The sequence below is a fragment of the Mus musculus genome, chromosome 8, assembly GCF_000001635.26.
Source record: "Mus musculus strain C57BL/6J chromosome 8, GRCm38.p6 C57BL/6J".
NCBI lineage: Eukaryota > Metazoa > Chordata > Mammalia > Rodentia > Muridae > Mus > Mus musculus.
Genome location: NC_000074.6, coordinates 70,120,883 through 70,139,490, shown reverse-complemented (window position 1 = coordinate 70,139,490; position 18,608 = coordinate 70,120,883). Strand labels below are relative to the sequence as shown.

The following is an 18,608-nucleotide window of genomic DNA, read 5'->3' as shown; positions in this document are numbered from 1 at the left end:
ACCAGGGCAGGGAAATTGTTATGGACAAAGTAACAATAATATTCGGTCTCTTTAAATTTGACAAGTCCCGCCCATGTGTCTCCGCCCCGTGGGGCAAATGCTCCGCCCTCCCACCGTCTGTGGATCCGATTGGGGCAGACAGGAGGGGGCGGTGCATGGGGCGGGGAAGCGCACGCGCAATAAAATCTTCAGCGAGTCTAAGGCTCCTTCAGCCCTTTAGGAAGGATAGCGTGCGCATGCGCCACTGTACCCATTGGCCTCAGCGGAAGCCACGCTCCTCCCTCCAGTCTTAAAGCGCTAGAAGCAGCTTCGGGTTTTTATTTTTTATTTTTTGGTACTTTTGCAGGGCAAGGGTGCGCAGGCGCAGTGGAGGAGTTTTCCAGTAGGAGTAGTCGTCGCGTATTAAGTTGCTGCTCTATGTCCCAGGAGAGGAAGCTAGAGAACTGAGCGTCTGGTCACCAACTTGCTCTTTACGAGATCTACTGAACCAGAAAAGTTTGTGAACAGAGCTTCCTGAGTTTTGGAAGACCAAGGCTGGCAGCGTAGGGACACAGAGGAGGCTGGAGGGAGGTGAGTGGATCTTACACGTCGCATCTTTTGTTGAGTCCTAAGTCATTTTGGGGGATTCCGGCCCAAATAACCACAGTGGGACATTGATAAGTTTGACATTAGTATCTCTCTATGATGTTTTCTGATATGACCTCTCTGAGGCCTTACATCTTCACCTTATTAACGAGGGAATGAGGCTCAGCTTAGTCATAGACTAGGTTTTTATAGCTTGTAAGTGATTGGAACCCAGACTGCTGCCAGAACCCTCATTTTATTGCCTTGGCTTCTGGTGTTAATTTATTAACAATGATATTTATCTAAAGCCACAGTTTTCCCGGCGTCATAAAGCAAGGCTCAATATGCAGACCATGGCTGTCCTGGAATTCACTATTTAGACTAGGCTAGTCTTGAACTCAAAGGGATCTACCTGCCTCTGCCTCCCAAGTACTAGGACTAAAGGTGTGCACTATCATGCCCCACCTAACCAAGCTCCAGCCCCAGATAAGAACTCATTTATTCATTTATTTTGTGGGCAGGCTGTGCTGTGGGTTTGGTGTGGAGGTCAGAGGACAATTTACCAGGGTCAGTTTTTTCCCTCCACCCTGTGGGTTCCTGGAATCAAAATTGGGTCATCTGACTTGGTGACAAGCGCCTTTACCAACTGAGCCATCTTGGGGACCACGAGATTTGGCTAATTACTGTCATCTCTTCACTCCAGCTTCCTCCATGGAGCCCACTCAGGTTGCAGAGAACCTTGTCCCAAACCAGCAACCTCCTGTTCCTGACCTAGAGGATCCTGAGGACACCAGAGATGAGTCCCCAGAGAACTCAGACACTGTCGTCCTCAGCCTGTTCCCCTGCACCCCAGACGCTGTGAATCCTGAAGCAGATGCCAGTGCATCCTCACTGCAGGGTGAGAACCACTCTGGGCTCTGGTGAGGGAGACTGTCAAGTTCCAGACCACATCTCTGCTTTCATCACTCTTCCCCTCCACCCTCCTAGGTTATTTTTATTGTCGTGTATGTGTGTGTGTGTGTGTGTGTGTAATATGGTACATGTATGTAGAAGTATATATAAAATATATATTCCTGCTGGGCGTGGTGGCGCACGCCTTTAATTCCAGCACTTGGGAAGCAGAGGCAGGTGGATCTCTGAGTTTGAGGCCAGCCTGGTCTACAGAGTGAGTTCCAGGATAGCCAAGGCTACACAGAGAAACCCTGTCTCAACCCCCCCCCAAAATATATACATATATATGTGTATATATATGTATGTGTACATATGTGTGTGTGTGTGTGTATTCTTTAAAGATTTGCCAGGTATGGTTGGCACATAACTTTAATCCCAATACTCAAAAGACAAAGGCAGGTAGTCCCCGGAGTTCTAGGACCACCAAGACCTCATAGAGAACCCTGTCTTCAAAAGGGTGGTGGGGGTGGGCAGAGTGACAGCTGAGTTGTTTAGAGAACTTGTTCTTTCAGAGGGCACAGGCTCATGAAATTTTATAGTTGGGAAAGTTTTTCTCTATCATAATAGTGTTGTAAATGATTTAGAAAGTAAAGCGTTGGTTTCCCCGGGGATAAGGTCATGCTAGTGACCCCATCTCTAGGGATGGTTTCTTACCCTTATTCTCATTTAAGATCTTGGCCTAGGCTACCAGGCCAAGAACATGTAAATAAGAAAAGGAATAAGAGCCGGGCCGTGGTGGCACACACCTTTAATCCCAGCACTTGGGAGGCAGAGGCAGGAAGATTTCTGAGTTCGAGGCCAGCCTGGTCTACAAAGTGAGTCCAGAACAGCCAGGGCTACACAGAGAAACCCTATCTCGAAAAACCAAAGAAAAAAAAAAAGAAAAGGAATAAGAAAAAATAAAACAGATAGGTTGCCAAGAGAACAATATTTTTTTCTCCAGCGAAGAGTTCCACAACCGGTTCCAGGAGGCCTCCCCCTTTGTAGGTCGATTGCCTCAGTCTGTGGAACTTGTCACACAGATCCTACTGGAGGTGGTGTGGCACAGAAGAGGGCATTAGATCACTGGAACTGGACTTACCATAGACTATGAGGCAACGGGTGGGTATCATGATCCAAATCCAGGTCCTAGGGCAGAACAGCCAGTGCTCTAACCACTGAGGCACATCTCCAGCGTCTGTGTGTGAGCAGTGCAGGTGTCCACAGAGGCCAGAGGCATCAGGTACCCTGAGGCTGGGGTTCCTCACAGGCAGGTGCTAGGAACCACCTCTGCAGGGGTCCTCTGCAAGAGCAGCAAGCACTCGTGACCAGCAAATGATCCATCTCCAGCTCCTTGTTTCTTGTTCTGGTGTGTGCTGGACCACCACACTGCATCCACAGCCCTTCTGCCCCCACCTGCTCCTCCTGTTCCTTTGCCATAGGGCTCCATTCTGTGGTCTCAACTGAGCTGGAATTCCCTGTGTAGCCCAGGCTGGGAATGTGGCCTGTGCCACCAGGCCCTTCATCTTCCTTTCACTTAAGAAGATTATTAATTTACGGTTAATGTCTGTGAATGTCTGTGTGAATGTGGGTGTGCACGTGGAGATCAGAGGGGTGGTCTTCTTAAGCCTGGAGCCTGCAGCATCTGTCCTGACACCCTTGGGACAAGCCCAGACCCCAGGGAACAGCCCTTCCTCTTCCTGCAGGAAGTTTCTTGAAGCACTCCACAACCCTCACAAACCGGCAACGTGGGAATGAGGTCTCAGCTCTGCCAGCCACCCTGGACTGTAAGTAGAACTCAAGTAGGGGTGGGTCTAGAGGATTCCTTACAAGCTCCATGGTGCTCTATGGCCCTGCAGTTGGGGCGGGAGATCAGAAGTTCAAGGTCATTCCTAGCTACTTACAGAATAGGAGGTCAGCCTAGATTACATGAGATCCTGTAACAAAAACAAGAAAGAACGAAAGACCACAAGGGATTGGGGAATGTAGCTTAGTGGGTAAAGTGCTTATGGCTCAGTGGCTAGAGTACTTGTAGCTTAGTGGATGGAGTGCTTATAGCTCAGTTGTCAGAGTGCTTGTAGCTCAGTTGGTAGATTGCTCAGCTAGCATGCACAAAGTCCTGAGTTCTATCTCAGTCTCCTCGTAATACTGCGAATAGTAGCGCATACCTGTCATACCAGCACTCATGAGAATTAGCAGTTCTATGTCATCCTTTGCTACACAGAGCAAACATGTACCAAGTTGCAGGCCAGCCAGGGCTACATGAGAACCTACCTCAAAACAGAAACAAAGAGAGGATGAGCAGGGTAAACTGAGGCCTGGAGAGGGATGGAGTAGGTGAGCACTGCCTGTCTCTGCCCCCCAGCCCTTTCTATCCACCAGCTTGCAGCCCAAGGGGAGCTGAGCCAACTGAAGGATCATCTGCGGAAGGGTGCGTGTCCTGCCTGCACATGCCTGTCTGGTAGGGGAACTTGTGCGTGAGAGTGGCTTGTGTGTGCATGTATGATTTGTGTAATGTTCCCCTTCATGTGACCCCTGAACCCCGCCCACCCTGCTCACAAGAGCTGACAATCTTGCCATCCCCATCCCATATTCCACTTGTCAGGAAACAACCTGATCAACAAACCGGATGAGCGTGGCTTCACCCCCCTCATCTGGGCCTCAGCCTTTGGAGAAATTGAGACAGTTCGCTTCCTGCTAGACTGGGTACGTCTATCCTGGGAACACATGGACAGGCCGGGGTCTCAGCCTCTGAAGCTGCTACATTGGAGATGTGCTGCCCTACTTGGAGACCCTGGGGTTCCAGGGTCCCATCACTATCCTGTCTCCCAGGGTGCTGACCCCCACATCCTGGCCAAGGAGCGGGAGAGCGCACTGTCACTTGCCAGTATGGGTGGCTACACGGACATCGTGAGGTTGCTGCTTGACCGTGACGTGGACATCAACATCTATGACTGGGTGAGGCACTGCCACCCTTATCTGTCTTAGCCTCCTGCTTTCTATTCCTACCCAAATATGGATGGGGTCCCTGCAAGGTGCCAAGCCTGCTCTGGTTCTGGGAACACAAGACAACTGCCCTCACACCTGATAACAGTTCCCAGTGCAGGGAAAACAAGATACAAAGAGTAGAGCTATAAATGGCCGGTTCACAGGCAGTCTAGCAAAAGTCTGGGAGGGCTTCCTGGAAGAATGGGCATCTAGGACACAGAACAGAAAGATATCCCAAGTGGTAGGCAGGAAGTAGGTTGAATTGGCAGCCAGAGGGCAAGGGCAGGGCACTGAGATTTACCTTGGTTTTTACATGATCTTATCCAACAGAATGGAGGAACACCACTGCTCTACGCTGTGCGTGGGAACCACGTGAAGTGTGTGGAGGCCTTACTGGGTAAGTGGGAGCCCATGGGCCCTGCAGGAATCACAGGCTCCAAGTGTAGACCAGAAGAGACAGGGTAGTGTGAGGGGGTTTGTGTTGGATCCTGTCAGCCATGATGAGCCTCCTACCCTCCATGCCTCAGAGACTCTAAACCCTGTTCTTTGGGTAGGGGCTCCTGAAGTCTGGCCACTGTGCTGTGTCAATGGACAAAAGGCAGACCTGTAGTTGTACTGGGGTGGGGAGGGAAGAGTCACTCCAGCCTTCAGTCCCCAAGCCCTGCCATGAGCTCATCTCTGAGTGCCCATTCCTCTTCACAGCCCGGGGTGCTGACCTCACCACAGAGGCTGACTCTGGCTACACCCCAATGGATCTCGCAGTGGCCCTGGGATACCGCAAAGGTGGGCTTGGGATGCTGTGGCAAGCTGAGGGGCTGTGGATGGGGTGGCCACAAAGGCTGTACACGGGGTGTTCCCCATGGGTGCTAGATCCTGGTAGGAAACACGGCCCTTAGCACCCAGGTTGCAGCAGGGACACCAGTGCATGACAAGAGAACACTGCCCCAGGGAGACACAGACACTCAGAGACACTCTGGGGGACACAGACACTCAGGCACACTCTGGGGGGACAAAGACACTCAAGAGACACTCTGGGAGCACACAGACACTCAGACACATTCTGGAGGACACAGACACTCAGACACACTCTGGGGGACACAGACACTCGGAGATACAAACAGCACCATCCAGGCCCAGGGTGGGCGTAGTCTTGGTTATCACCTCCACCCACATCCACACATTGTTCCTCTTGGTGGTGGGGTGGGCATCCCAGACTTCCATTCCTGTTGCTGTAACAGAGTACCACAAATGGGGTGTTTGGTTTTTTTTAACATTTTATTTGGACTCATGGTTCTGGAGGCAGAGAGAGCTACAATTCGGAGGGTGGGTGGGATACAGGAGTGAAGGGAGACAGGCAAACCTTGCCTTAAAGCAACCTATTCTCAAGGTAGTGAGCCCAGCCCAGCAAGAACAGAAAAGCAGAAAAGCACTTGGCTGGACAGTTTCCTGCTCACGGCCTCCTGTTTACATCAGAGGCTGAGCATCTTCTTCAGTCCCTTCTTCCCGGCTCCCCCAGCTCACCCCTCCTCCCACCTCCTCCCACAGTGCAACAGGTGATGGAGAGCCACATCCTCAGATTGTTCCAGAGCACCCTGGGGCCTGTGGACCCCGAGTGAAGACAGCCTGCTGGGAACCCAGGCACTCAGGGACAGTCAGCCCACAACTGGCTTGAAAGGCAGCTCCTGGACAGTGGTGGGAAGAGCCCTCCGCAACAGGAACCAATAAATCTGTGCAGAACTTGAAGGTCTTCAGGGTGCCTCCCAGGGGGGCTTCCTGGAAGAATAGCCGCTTCTCACCCTGCCTTCTCACCCAGCACCCGCAGGTGGTAGATGACTACACGGCCAAAAAAGTCGGTGGTGTCCTCAAAAGTCAACTTCAGTCGGTCCACCTCCATTGTGGGGATGGAGAAGGTGTGACTTCTTGCAGTCAAGGAAATGGTGGTTTTATCTCTGACCCATCAGGCCCCACCTTCCCAGTCCAGAGACCACCCGATGGGCCACTGACTAAAGGCTCTTGATTCTCATACCCAGCAAGAAATCAATAGCACCTTTTTTTCTTTTTCTTTTAAATATGGGGGTCTCAGGTAACCCAGGCTGGCCTCAAACTGTAGTTGAGGCTGACCTTGAACTCCTGATCTTCCTGCTGCCCCTCCAGGGCACTAAAGCACAGAGAAGCAGTTCCTACTCCTGCGGAGGAGGTCAAAGCTTTGATTCTTTTGAGACAGGGTCTGGTCCAAGCTGGCCTGGCATTCTGGATCCTCCTGCCCCAGCCTCCCCAGTGCCATTACCACCACACCCAAAGACCTGAAGCTTGTAGAAAACCAGATCCCTCCCACCACAAGACAGGCAGGATATCTGAAGGGCATTGGTGTCCTCAGGGTAGAAATCTACAATCTTGCTGAGTGCCTCCCCACCCCGTGAACCTGCAATGGAGAAATGGGCTAAGAATCCAGGGAACCCTGTGGACACCCCACCTCTCAGCTTTCTTGTACCTTCCAGGCAGCTGTGGCGACTGGAGAAGCCACCCTGGAACTGCACCTGCAGCTGTGTGATCTGAACACACTGGGGAAACTCGAGTGACACCCACTGGGAGGGGCCCTGGAAGCAGAGGGATAAACTGAGGCACTTGGTAACTGCAAGGTTAGGGCCCTATGATGTTCTGTTCATCTTTCTTTCTTTTTTTTTTCCCCAAGACAGGGTTTCTCTGTGTAGCTCTGGCTGTCCTGGAACTCACTTTGTAGACCAGGCTGGCCTCGAACTCAGAGATCCACCTGCCTCTGCCTCCCAAGTGCTGGGATTAAAGGCGTGTGCCACCACTGCCCGCCTTTTTTGTTTGTTTGTTTTTTGTCTGTTCATCTTTCAAGTGTCACTGCCACGGCCAGCACAGGAAGGGTACAAGCACACTGTGCTTTCTAGTCTCCCCAGAGATCTCAAGGCACCCTGTAACCTTGCATCTTCTACACCCCTACACTTGGAATGAAGGGGTATAGAAGCACCTCACCTGGTCAGAGTTCCAGCACGTCTCTTCATCCTGGTCAAAAAGATGTTTCTTTCCAAATTGCCGGCTGTTGCGATTGAGCACAGAACTGACCCTGCAGGACAGGACCAGGTTAGGGGCCTCAACACTTGGACATCCTTGCTGTGAGCCACCCACCAGGCCGGCCGGCCCCACACCCAAGAACTCTGCTACCAACAGCCAGGAACTTAACTACCAGACCGCACCCCCAGCCAGGGAACAGATGCACCAGGCAACACACCACTTAAACCACGGGACTCTACCACCTGGCTCCGCCCCCAGGCTGCTCCAGGTTCCTGATTCTGGACCCCAGCTAGCTGCCATCTGGGCCTCGTCTCCACAACTCAGCTCCCAGTTCTTCCGCCCCCGCGCCCAGATCTACACTGAGTCTCACCTGCTCACAGTGTCCGGACAAACCAAAGACTGAGTCATCACAGTTCTAGGATGACTCGCGGAACGCGAGTTCGAAGCCCGGCGCTGCCACTCCCAACTTGATCTAGCGGCCACACTCCCTACCCCCGGCCACCTCTATATGACAAGGTGGGCGATCTGGGAACCGGAGGAACACTAAAAGCAGCTTTCTAAACCAACCGAGCCCCAGCGGCTCTGCAGATCTACGAACCCGGAACCGCGTGCGGATAGCGCACGCGCAGTGCTACACAGACACTGTTCCGTTCGCGGGGCCGGGGCGGGGTTTATGGCACCTCCCCTTCGCCTCTTAAAGGGCCCTCACACTGAGGTTTCTGGTTCTGTTGAACTACACACCTAGTGGCTACAAAATGTTCCCATGGCCTTCCTGTGATCATGTCTACCTGCAGAAGGCCTTGCTCGCCGTGGATGCAGCTTGGGAGCCCTGCACCCCATTGCCTTCCAAAGAGGCCAAAATAAATGTTGAAGAGGCCGTGCTACTGGGTGCATCAGTCACCCCCAGCCCTTGCGTCCTGCTCCGACCCTAAATCCATCTCCTGCAGGGCTTACGTTTCATGCTAACATGGACAGTAGCAGATCTGCCTAATATATTTTTGAGACAGGGTCTCGTGTAGATTTGGCTGCCCGGAATTTGCCTCGCAGGTAATGGCCGCCTAGACTCCCAGAAATCCTCCTGCCTCTGCCTCCTGAGCCCTGGGATTAAAGGCATGCACCTTCACGCCCCGTATTGGGATTAAAGTATATTTTTTAATTAAAAACACTTTAATGTGTAATGAGTGTTTTGCTTGAGTGTTTGTATACTATACATGTCTGGTAATTGTCCATCCAGAAGAGAACATGGGATCTCCTGTACCACCACTTCCAGTGAGGCTGCTGGAAACCGACTGTAGGTCCTCTGCGAGAACAGGAAGTGCTCTCAAACATTTTCCAGAGTCTACTTTTTGTATTACTTTTATTAATATGTGGAAGTTAGAGCATAACGTGTAGGAGTTAGCTTTCTCCTTTCACCGCATGGGTCCTGGGGATTGCATTTGAGTCATCAGGGTCAGCTACTTTACCAACTGAGCCATCTCCTCAGCTAAGGAGCTCAATAGCAGGCTGCCCAGAAAGTGCAAGGCACTGGGTCCCATCACCAGCGCGAAGGATAAATCAGTCTCTCAGCGAATGCTTTCCTAACATGTTATGGAAGACTTGGTCAAAGAATGGTGTAAGGTGGATTTCAGAGGATGCAGAGGAGTGTGTCCCAGTGGGAGCAAACAAAACCAGACATAGACACCCCAAACATCATGGGTTCAGGGATGAGTCACAGGAACAAAGAGACTGAAGAAGCAGGGAGACTTTCTAAAGGAAGGGCTTTCTGGAAGAGAAAGAGTTCCAGGCCAGGGATTAGCAAAAACATAGAATCAGGTGACACAGACAACAGGTTTGAATGAGAGCTAGGGAGCCACTTCCCACTGGTCTGCAGCAGCTTTGGGGAGAGGGTGGAACCCCAGCCTGCTCTCTGAATGAAGACTCCCAAGACAGAGCAGCCTCTGGGTTGAATGGCCTCTGATCTTTCCTCTTTCTGTGAGCGCCAGAGGGTTCCTTAGCATCCCACCGGTGTCTCCTAAGTCCGCCCCAGGAAGCAGGCCTGGCAGGGTAACTGGGTCACATCAGGAGGGATGCCCTGCCAGCCCAGAAATGCAGGGCCTTCCTTGCCAGGCCATCCAGCTTCAGCCTAGCTGTTTTCCAAGGCCATGCGTCATTAAACGTTTGGCTATGTGTTCTCAGACAAACCTTTGACCTCTGAGCTCAACTTCCTGCCTGTGAAAAGTAGGCCCTTTGGGTTGACGCCCAGTAACAATGACACTTGGGACACTAGGGCTCATAGACAAGTCTGTCTCTAGGCATGGACTCATCACTACCCTGCCAATGGCTGGCTGTGTTACCTCTATGGCACTCAACACAAAAAAGGTGGCTGTGGTGCCTGAAGAGACTGCATAGAATCCCAGCCGCCATCCTTCCTGTATTGCTTCTGGCCCTGGCATGAGGCTGCCTGGCCCCCTGGGACACTGCCAGCTCCCTACTCTCTTCCCGCCTCCTCACCCCACTGGCGCCTGGGCATGAAAGAGCCTCCTGTTTCACCAGGGAATTAGTAGCTCTGAGTTCCCAGTGAAGTAGCCAACATGGTGCATTCATCCCTGAGTCAGGGAGCCTGAGAGCCGCCTCCTTCCCGTCCCCCTCCAAGCCCTGAAGCAGGAGGGTGTCACATGGAGGACTGGGTCTATCTAGCCCATTCCCAACCCTGGACTGTTTTTTTTTTGTTTGTTTTTTTTTTTAGTTCTTTGGGGCTTTTTGGGGTTTTGTTTTGTTTTGTTTGTTTTTGTTTTTGTTTTCAAGACAAGGTCTCTCTCTGTAGCCCTGACTGTCCTGGAGATCACTGTGTGGCCGGTCTCAAACTCACAGAGATCCACCTGTGTCTGCCTTGCAAGTGTTGAGATTAAAGTCATACATCACTACACTTGGCTTTTCTATTTATTTATGTATTTGTTTATTTAATGAGACAGGATTTTCCGTAGCCCAGGATGGCCTCAGATTTACTATGCAGTCAAGAAAATAGTCATAAACTCCCAATCCTCCTCAGGTGGTTGGTGGCACTGTGTATGACTATCCACTATGACCTTGGCTATATTCCTGTACAATTAGAGGGGCACTATCCCTGAGACCTGGTTGTCTAGGAGCTTCCATCCACCCACGTGACCTCTGAGCCACTCTGCTGCCCCCTCACCTCATCTCCTGAAGCTAACTTCAGGGTGCCAGTAACAGACAGGGACTTCCAGGCTGGAGATGGGGACCTTCTAAATCCCAGAGTGGGCCTATAAATAGCTCTTTGAGCCTTGCAGATTCCCAGGCAAGGGTCCCTCACCCCAGGCTGCAGCACCAGCAGGTCTGGGCCCTGGGCCAGTTTCTCTTTTCAGCCTTGGCACCAGCTCAGGAATGGGTTTGGTGAGGCGCCCGAGGGTCAGCTTGGCTCTGGGACCTCAGAGCAGGCCTGTGAATCTCCAAGCAGGGCATCCCATCTCCCTTAGTCTCAGTTTCCTCAGCAAACTCCAAAAGGAACAACAAGATGGTAACCTGCTGGGTGTGATGAAGTATGCCTTGTCCTAGCATTCGGGAGGTTTAGACAGGAGAATCACAAAATCAGGCTCTTCCTCAGGTACTTAGGATGCTGTGTGCTAGCCTAGGCTGGTACTTGGCCTAAAAAAATACAAAAATGGTAAACACATGCTCATGTTGGCTTAAATTTTTTAAAAAGATTTATTTATTTATTTAATGTATGTGAGTACACTGTAGCTGTACAGATTTATTATTTATTTATTTATTTAATGTATGTGAGTACACTATAGCTGTACAGATGGCTGTGAGCCTTCATGTGGTTGTTGGGAATTGAATTTCAGGACCTCTGCTTGCTCCAATCCACCCTGCTCATTCAGGTCAACCCTGTTCGCTGTAATCAACCCCGCTCTCTGCTGAGCCATCTCGCTAGCCCGGCTTAGTTAAAAAAAAAAAAAGATTTATTTATTATTATATGTAAGTACACTGTAGCTGTCTTCAGATACTCCAGAAGAGGGCATCAGATCTCATTACAGATGGTTGCTGGAAATTGAACTTGGGACCTCTGGAAGAGCAATCAGTGCTCTTAACCACTGAGCCATCTCTCCAGCCCCTTAAATTTCTTTAAAGTTACTTTTAATAAGGGTTCTTAAAAGCCAGGCAGTGGTGACACACGTCTTTAATCCCAGCACTTAGGAGGCAGAGACAGGCAGATTTCTGAGTTTGAGGCCAACCTGGTCTACAGAGTGAGTTCCATGACAGCCAGGACTATACAGAGAAGCCATGTCTAGAAAAAAAATGATAATAATAAAATAAGGGTTCTTAAATACTTTAACCTCCCTTCTAGCCCACCACTCACCAGAGGTATGGAAAAGAAAGGTTATTAGGATACTGGGGAAGTGGACCTGTTTAGAAATAGTTCTTTGGAGCAGCTTCCATCTGCTTGTCAGAATGTACACCAGCGGTCCAGTTCAGTAGAGTTGGGATAGCAAACATGAATCAGCAGCGGTGGCACGGCCTAGGAGAGACAACCAGGCCTCAGGCAAGTTGGCATGAGCCAGCAGGAGGGACCAGGACCAGCAGGAACTTAAGGAGAAGTTCTCTGCTGTGTCTTTCTCAATGAAGTGAAGATCAGCAAAGATGAAGACAAGAGACCAATGAGGCGCTGCAAAGCCAGCTATAGAAGCTATGTCTGTTGGGTCCTCTCTACTCCATCCACAGCTCCTCCCATAGCTCTTGCCTCACCACGGAAGTCTGTCTTAGCAAACTATGTGAGTCTGTATCAGCTGACATCACTCTACCAGTCAACCCGAGTCCTTGGAAGCCACAAGCCACCAGAGCATCGCCAGAAGTTTTTTTGGTGTGTTTCTTTCTATGATGTCATGACAAATTTGACCATTAAGGAATGGCAAGGCGTACCACACCACCCAGCATCATCTGTGTCTGTTGTGTCGCTCTTGACATCACGCGTCTTTTTACATGTTTGCTTTAGCAAAACATTCTCTCACCTGTGTCTGCTTCTGGAAAAAACAGTTCATCCCATGTCTGCCCCAGCAAAACACCATCCAACACAACCGACTTCCCAAAGAAACCATAAGTTCCCACTTCACATACACTTCTTGTTTTATTCTTCTAGCAATCTATAGAGACTATTCATACTCTCAGTTGAGATAGGTAAACCGAGACAAGGAGGATGAGACAGCTGGTCTGGAGTAGCACCACTGTGGGGGTAAAGACAGGAGTTCTTTTTTCTGCCCAGTCCTTTATTCAGTGCATCTTTTGTGGTTGTTTTGTTTGTTTGTTTGTTTGTTTGTTTGTTTGTTTGTTTTTCAAGACAGGGTTTCTCTGTATAGCCCTGACTGTCCTGGAACTCACTTTGTAGACCAAGCTGTCTTCCAATTCAGAGATCCATCTGCCTCTGACTCCCAAGTGCTGGGACTAAAGCCATGTACCACCATTCCTGGACAGTTCATCTTTTTTTTAATTTGTTTTTTTTTAATGTATTTATTTTGTTTCATGTGTGAAACTGTTTTACCTACATGTATGTATATGCAACATGTGTGGGCCTGGTGCCCTTGGAAGCCAGAGGAAGGCATTGGATCCCATGAACTGGAGTTATAGATGGTCGTGAACCACCATGTGAGTGCTGGGAACCAAGCGTAGGTCCTCTGCAAGGGCACCAGGGCTCTTAATCACTGAGACACCACTCCAGCCCAGGAAGGCAGGTGTTACGCTTTTTGTTGTTGTTATTGTTGTTGTTGTTTTGTTTTGTTTTTTGTTTTCGAAACAGGGTTTCTCTGTGTAGCCCTGGCTGTCCTGGAACTCACTCTGTAGAGCAGGCTGGCCTCGAACTCTGAAATCCACCTGCCTCTGCGTCCCAAGTGCTGGGATTAAAGGTGTGCACCACCATGCCCCGCTTGATCTTACACTTTATTCTAGTTAGTTCTGAGGGTAGAGCATAGGTCTTTCCCAGATCAAGCAGGCATTCTGGCCCTGAGCCACACACTAGCTCCTCACAGGGATTCAAAGCAGTTCTGTTACTGATCTAAGCTCCCAACACTTTACCTTTCTCTTCATTTTTTAGTTTCAAAACAGGGTAGCCCCAGCTATCCTAGAACTTGATTTGCAAACCAGGATAACCTCACACTCAGCGATCTCCCTGCTTTTTCGAAGTGCTGGCATTAAAGGATTGATGCCCACCTGTTTTTTCCTTCTTGCTGCTGTCTGTTTGGACCTTATCTGAATCTAGCCCGAAAATTACTGTAAAGTCCAGGCTGTCCTAAAGTTATGACAGTTCTCTTCCACCAGCCTCTTAAACACTAGGGTGATAGTTGTGAGCTGTCATGCCCACCCTTGTATGGCAATAGTGTTCAGAGGATATATAGTTTGCTCTATTGGGAGGCCAGCATACTGAGGGGAGAATGAAGAGAGAGGAGACGGCTCATCTTGATTGGATTGTCAACTTGACAGGCTCTAGGCTCACCAAGAAAATGTTTCCCTAGGAAAACAAACATTCGGACATATGGGAATATCTAGACTAGTTACTTAGATGAGAAAACCCACCCTGAATATGGGCTGCACCATCCATGGGCTCATAACCGGAACTAACTAAAGATTGCTGAGCCCAACACTCATCTGCCTGCCACATCTGCAGATGCTCCGAGTGCCTGTGAGTGCCTTCTACTGTGATGGACTACATCCTAGAACTTGTGAGCCACAGGAAACCCTTCTTCGCCACGTGGGATTTGTCAGGCATTTTGTACCAGCTACCAGAGAAGTAGTAAGTGCGTCGTGGGTGTGTGCATCATGGAAGTGTGCAGTGTGGGTGTGTACAGTGTCGGGGTGCACAGTGTGGGAGTGTGCAGTGGGTACTGCTGGGCTCAGCAATCTTTATTCAGTCCTGGTTCTGAGCCCATGGATCTCAGTGCATGCAAAGAAAGTGCTTCACCCTAGGGCCACGTTCATCCCTAGGCAATATTGTTGTCTATGGAGGGGGTGCACAGCTGCCATGGTGTAGATGTGGAGGTCAGAAGACAACCGCAGGAGTCAGCTCTCGCCTTCCAGCATTAGGGTCCTAATTCAGCACAGGTTCACCTTTACCTTCCAGAGCATCTTTTCAGCCTAAAGTTTACCACTGAGTGTGTGTGTGTGTGTGTGTGTGTGTGTGTGTGTGTGTGTGTGAGAGAGAGAGAGAGAGAGAGAGAGAGAGAGAGAGAGAGAGAGAGAGTTTAGATTTGCTCTACATACCCAATCCTGTCTCAAGAGCGAACCAAACCAAGGCTAAAGGCAGGGACCAGGGCTTTGTGTGTAGAGTGCTGGCCAGCATGCTCAAAGCCCCAGGTTCCATCGCAGCACCACATGTAACAGGTATGGTGATGTATGCATCTGCAACCCCAGCATTTGGGAGAGAAGAGCTGCAGGATCAGGAGTTCAAAGTCATCCTTGAATACATGGGGAATTAGAGGCCAGCCAGGGCTACATAGCAAGTTCCAGACCAGGCTGAATTTATGAGCTCCTCCTCTTCCTCCTCCTCTTCCTCCTCCTCCTCTTCCTCCTCCTCTTCCTCCTCCTCTTCCTCTTCTTCTTTTCTCCGCTTTGGTTTTTTAAAAGAGGTGGCAGGTGCTGAGACCCAGCTAGATAGGTTAGAGCCCTGCTGCTCTTGTGGAGGATTCGTCTGGTCCCCAGCATCCTTGTTCAGGTGCTCAGAACTGCCTGTTACCTCAGCTTAGGGGCTCTGACTCCTTCTGACCTCTGTGCGCATTCACTCTCAGAGACACACAGTCCTACACCTAAAGAGAAGCAAATCCTATGAACAACCACAAAAACAATAAAACAATAACAAGTCTGGTGTGGTGGAACACGTCAGAAGCAGAGACAGGAAGATGTTCTGAAGTTTAAATCCAGCCTAGGCCTCATCATAGCCAGTCCATACTGTCCAGGGATATATATTGAGCCCTTGTCTCAAAGTAAGCAAACAACAGACAGACAAACAAAACACAGCAGTCAGTAGGTTAGTGGTCCTGTAGTGAGGGGGCTTAAGGATGGTTCTATTATTTTAATATAACCATCTCTTCTCCTTCTAATGCAATTTCACTCCTTGAGAGAAAGCCACTTCCCACTGAGATCCCTTACAGCTCGGCTTTGTTTCCTGACTTTGTGGGTTGGATAGTTCTGGACATTTTCTGTCGTGGAACTATGCATGATACGGCCACTTGTGCCTGTCTGTCCCTGACAACTCAATATCACAGTTTCCAGGTTTTTCCCTGCTATGTTGTATATAGGATTTTTCATGGCTACATAATATTTGACCACAGAGTTCTAGATTTGTTCTTGTTTCTTTGGAGAGGCGGTTTTTTAGTCCAGGCTGAACCTGAACTCACGATCCCCTGCCTCAGCCTACAGAATTCTGACTGCACCTGCACATACCATCTTGTCAGGGTAAGATCTAAGCCTGTGGGAAGAGCACATATTCCTGTGTACATGTGGTGGTGGAGATCACAGGTCAACATGGACTATTCTCTCCAACTGCTTTGTTTATCCATCCATTTGCTTTTGAAACATATTCATCATCTTGGTCAACTGGCTAGCAAGACACAGCACTCTGGGCCTCTGGGCCAGGCAGTGGTGGCACACTCATTTAATCCCAGTACTCAGTACTGTGTACCCTTAATCCCAGAGGCAGAGGATCTTTGAGTAGTTCTGGGCCAGCCTGGTCTACAGAGCAAATTCTAACACAGCCAGGATGCACGGAGAAATCCTGCCTCAAAAACAAAACAAAACAAAAAGCAAAACAAACAACAATAAAATGACACAGGCCCCCAGCCCTAAGAGGTGTGCAGGTGTGGCTGCTGTGTCACATATGTGTCAGTAGGTGGCAGAGAAGAGACTATGCTCAGGGTTCTGTTCTGACCTGTGAATATCTTAATGATTAGTAGCCCAACAGTCCCTGAAAACAGCAAGCCTGAGATGACCACAAGTTCAGCACCATGGACCCAGACAGGAAGCTAGCCTGAGATGACCACAAGTCCAGCACCATGCTGACCTGGAGGTGCAGATCAAGCCCAAGATGACCCCTGACCTGCACCATAATGCACAAGTGGGGCATAGCGCTCCTGAGACCCAAGACACTGGGCACCGCTCAGACCAGTAAGTAAGTGGTGGAGAAATGGAAGAGAAAGAGAAGCAGAAGGACGTGGGCACAATGAAGAGAGGCAGAACCGGAGATACAAAGGTAGTGAGGAACAACCTGATGTGAGCAGCCAGTGATGCCACTTGGGACCATGGTGAGATCCTGGCCTGTGCTGCTACCGGGGGCCTTGTCTGGGTCTGTGGCCCTGCAACAGCAGGGGTCTGTTACTACCAAAGTCGTGGTAGATGTCCCTGGTCTGGGTTACTGTCCAGGGACATGTTAATGTATGAAGGACGTGCAGAACTGGCCCCACTCCTCACCTAGGCATCATGGGAGAGCTAGCCTTGGGGGTGTAAGAGCTGGAGAGCTGATGGGCTGACCAGTTCAGATATCTCTCAGGTCCAAATCCAGGACTTTGAATGAGCCCACAACAACATCTACCCCATCAATGATCTGCTGGAGTGCATGAAGGGGCTGATCCTACAGATCCAACACTACAGGGTCTCCATGTCAAAAGGCAACAACAAGGTCTCCAAGAGGAGTCCTGGCAAGCATCCAGTATTAATAGAATAAGAAGCCAGAGGCTTCAAACCAGACCAACAAGTCACTACAATGAACATTTGCAAGTGAAGAAGTGTGGACAAAGGGTCTGCTATGGGACACACTGTGGCACACTACAGCTTCCATGATGAGATTTCCTTCTCCTCTGTTGGGGGAAGGTTGCAAGGGTGGAGGGCAGGTACGGAAGAGAGGGAGAGGGGTGGGGTTGGGGTGCATGATGTGAAATTCACAAAGAGCCAATGAAAAGTTTTCTTTTTAAAAAAGACACAGGGCTTCACCTGTCTCTGTCCTCACTGAAGTTATAGGAATGTCACTGTACACTAATTCTGTGTGGGTGTTTGGGGACTCAGGTCCTCATGCATGTGAGGTAAGCGCTTCATCCACTGAGCCATCTCTTGAGGTCCCCTCCCCTCAGGACTGCTTTTGAGGCTAGGATCTCACGTAGCCCAGGCTGGTCTCCAATTGGGTAAGTAGCTGGGGATGACCCTTAAACTCCTGATCCTCTGTCTTCCTCTCCCAAGTGCTGGGGTTTCAGTCATGCACTTCCATACTACGCCTGGTTTATGAAGTGCTGGAGGTCAAACCCAAGGTTTCCGGCATGCTAAGCAGCACCCTACCTACCAACTGAACCACATCCCCAGCCCCTAAAATCTTGGCTTTTAAAGAACAGGTGTGAAAATGGCACATATGCTCCTGCCCAAAGTAGGAGCATCGTAAACACGTGACCCTGGTGTGCACCATTAAGCAATGATAAGAAAAGGCGAATGAATGAGTGAATGAATGAATGAATGAATGAATGAATGAATGAATGAGATGAATAGGGCAGAGCTGCTGGAGCAGTTCTGCAGTTAACACATCCAGACTTGGTCCCTGATGATTTAACATTTTCTATCATATTTATTTATTTATTTGGTGTGGGGTTGTGGAGGTCAGAGGACAAGTTGCAGGAGTCACGTCTCTCCATCCACCCTGTAGGTCACAGGGATTGAACTCGGGTCCTTGAGCTTGGCAGCAAACATTTACTGCTGAACAAAGGCTATTACTGTCATCTCACGGGCTCCTTGGTGACTTTTAGCAGCTGTGTGACCCAGTGGGTCCTCCGAGCCCATTTCTGTTCTAGAAATGGTTAACTGTCTTTGGAACCTTGGGGAATCGAGTTTGAATCCCCACTCTGCCCTTTCCTTCTGAGTGATCTTGGCAAACACTCTTACATCCATGAGGCTCAGTTTTCCCACCTGTAAATCGGAGCAGGTGGCCTCATGAGGCATACTGGAGTCATTTAATGGGGTACCTAAGAGCTCAAAGAGAAGGGGGCGGAGTCAGGTGTAGCCAGCCCCTGGACTGTGTCCGGACAGACGTGAAAGGAATCTCAGGCAAGCCAGCTGGAGGCCAGGGGCTG

The 18,608-nt window shown here is 49.9% G+C and overlaps 2 protein-coding genes and 1 non-coding gene across 7 annotated transcripts; 2 read left to right on the top strand and 1 right to left on the bottom strand.

The window, feature by feature from the left end:
* Positions 1-293: 293 nt before the first annotated feature.
* Rfxank (regulatory factor X-associated ankyrin-containing protein) lies at positions 294-8,685 on the top strand. Of its 2 annotated transcripts, none has more exons than NM_001025589.1 (9): positions 294-570; positions 1,268-1,462; positions 3,201-3,281; positions 3,860-3,925; positions 4,100-4,200; positions 4,327-4,452; positions 4,813-4,879; positions 5,185-5,265; positions 6,028-8,685. In NM_001025589.1, exons 2-9 carry the CDS (start codon positions 1,276-1,278, stop codon positions 6,096-6,098), a joined length of 780 nt encoding a protein of 259 aa, NP_001020760.1. In that variant the 5' UTR covers positions 294-570; positions 1,268-1,275; the 3' UTR covers positions 6,099-8,685. The 2 variants fall into 2 exon arrangements, with proteins under 2 accessions (NP_001020760.1, NP_035396.1); NM_011266.2 differs by having other exon boundaries at positions 3,860-3,955.
* Positions 5,739-8,164, bottom strand: Nr2c2ap (nuclear receptor 2C2-associated protein). Of its 4 annotated transcripts, none has more exons than NM_001025586.2 (5): positions 7,892-8,164; positions 7,483-7,573; positions 6,974-7,079; positions 6,837-6,904; positions 5,739-6,394 (listed from the first exon to the last, which is right to left on the bottom strand). In NM_001025586.2, exons 1-5 carry the CDS (start codon positions 7,927-7,929, stop codon positions 6,275-6,277), a joined length of 423 nt encoding a protein of 140 aa, NP_001020757.1. In that variant the 5' UTR covers positions 7,930-8,164; the 3' UTR covers positions 5,739-6,274. The 4 variants fall into 4 exon arrangements, 3 of the variants coding, with proteins under 3 accessions (NP_001020757.1, NP_001020758.1, XP_006509840.1); NM_001025587.2 differs by having other exon boundaries at positions 5,739-6,392; NR_104434.1 differs by lacking the exon at positions 6,974-7,079.
* A 7,652-nt stretch (positions 8,686-16,337) lies between the features above and the next one.
* Gm25906 lies at positions 16,338-16,463 on the top strand. The gene has a single exon (XR_003947717.1). It is a non-coding gene; the product is annotated as a small nucleolar RNA SNORA17 (small nucleolar RNA).
* Positions 16,464-18,608: the final 2,145 nt, after the last annotated feature.

Bases quoted from the DNA above. Each gene is read 5' to 3' on its own strand.
- Rfxank (NM_011266.2), top strand. From the start codon at position 1,276: ATGGAGCCCACTCAGGTTGCAGAGAACCTTGTCCCAAACCAGCAACCT. The intron at 3,956-4,099 runs GTAGGGGAACTT...TCCACTTGTCAG, and splicing joins TGCCTGCACATGCCTGTCTG to GAAACAACCTGATCAACAAA. The intron at 5,266-6,027 runs GTGGGCTTGGGA...CTCCTCCCACAG, and splicing joins GGCCCTGGGATACCGCAAAG to TGCAACAGGTGATGGAGAGC.
- Nr2c2ap (XM_006509777.2), bottom strand. From the start codon at position 7,929: ATGACTCAGTCTTTGGTTTGTCCGGACACTGTGAGCAG. The intron at 7,574-7,891 runs GTGAGACTCAGT...CCTGTCCTGCAG, and splicing joins TGTCCGGACACTGTGAGCAG to GGTCAGTTCTGTGCTCAATC. The intron at 7,080-7,482 runs GTGAGGTGCTTC...CTCTGCTTCCAG, and splicing joins CGTGCTGGAACTCTGACCAG to GGCCCCTCCCAGTGGGTGTC.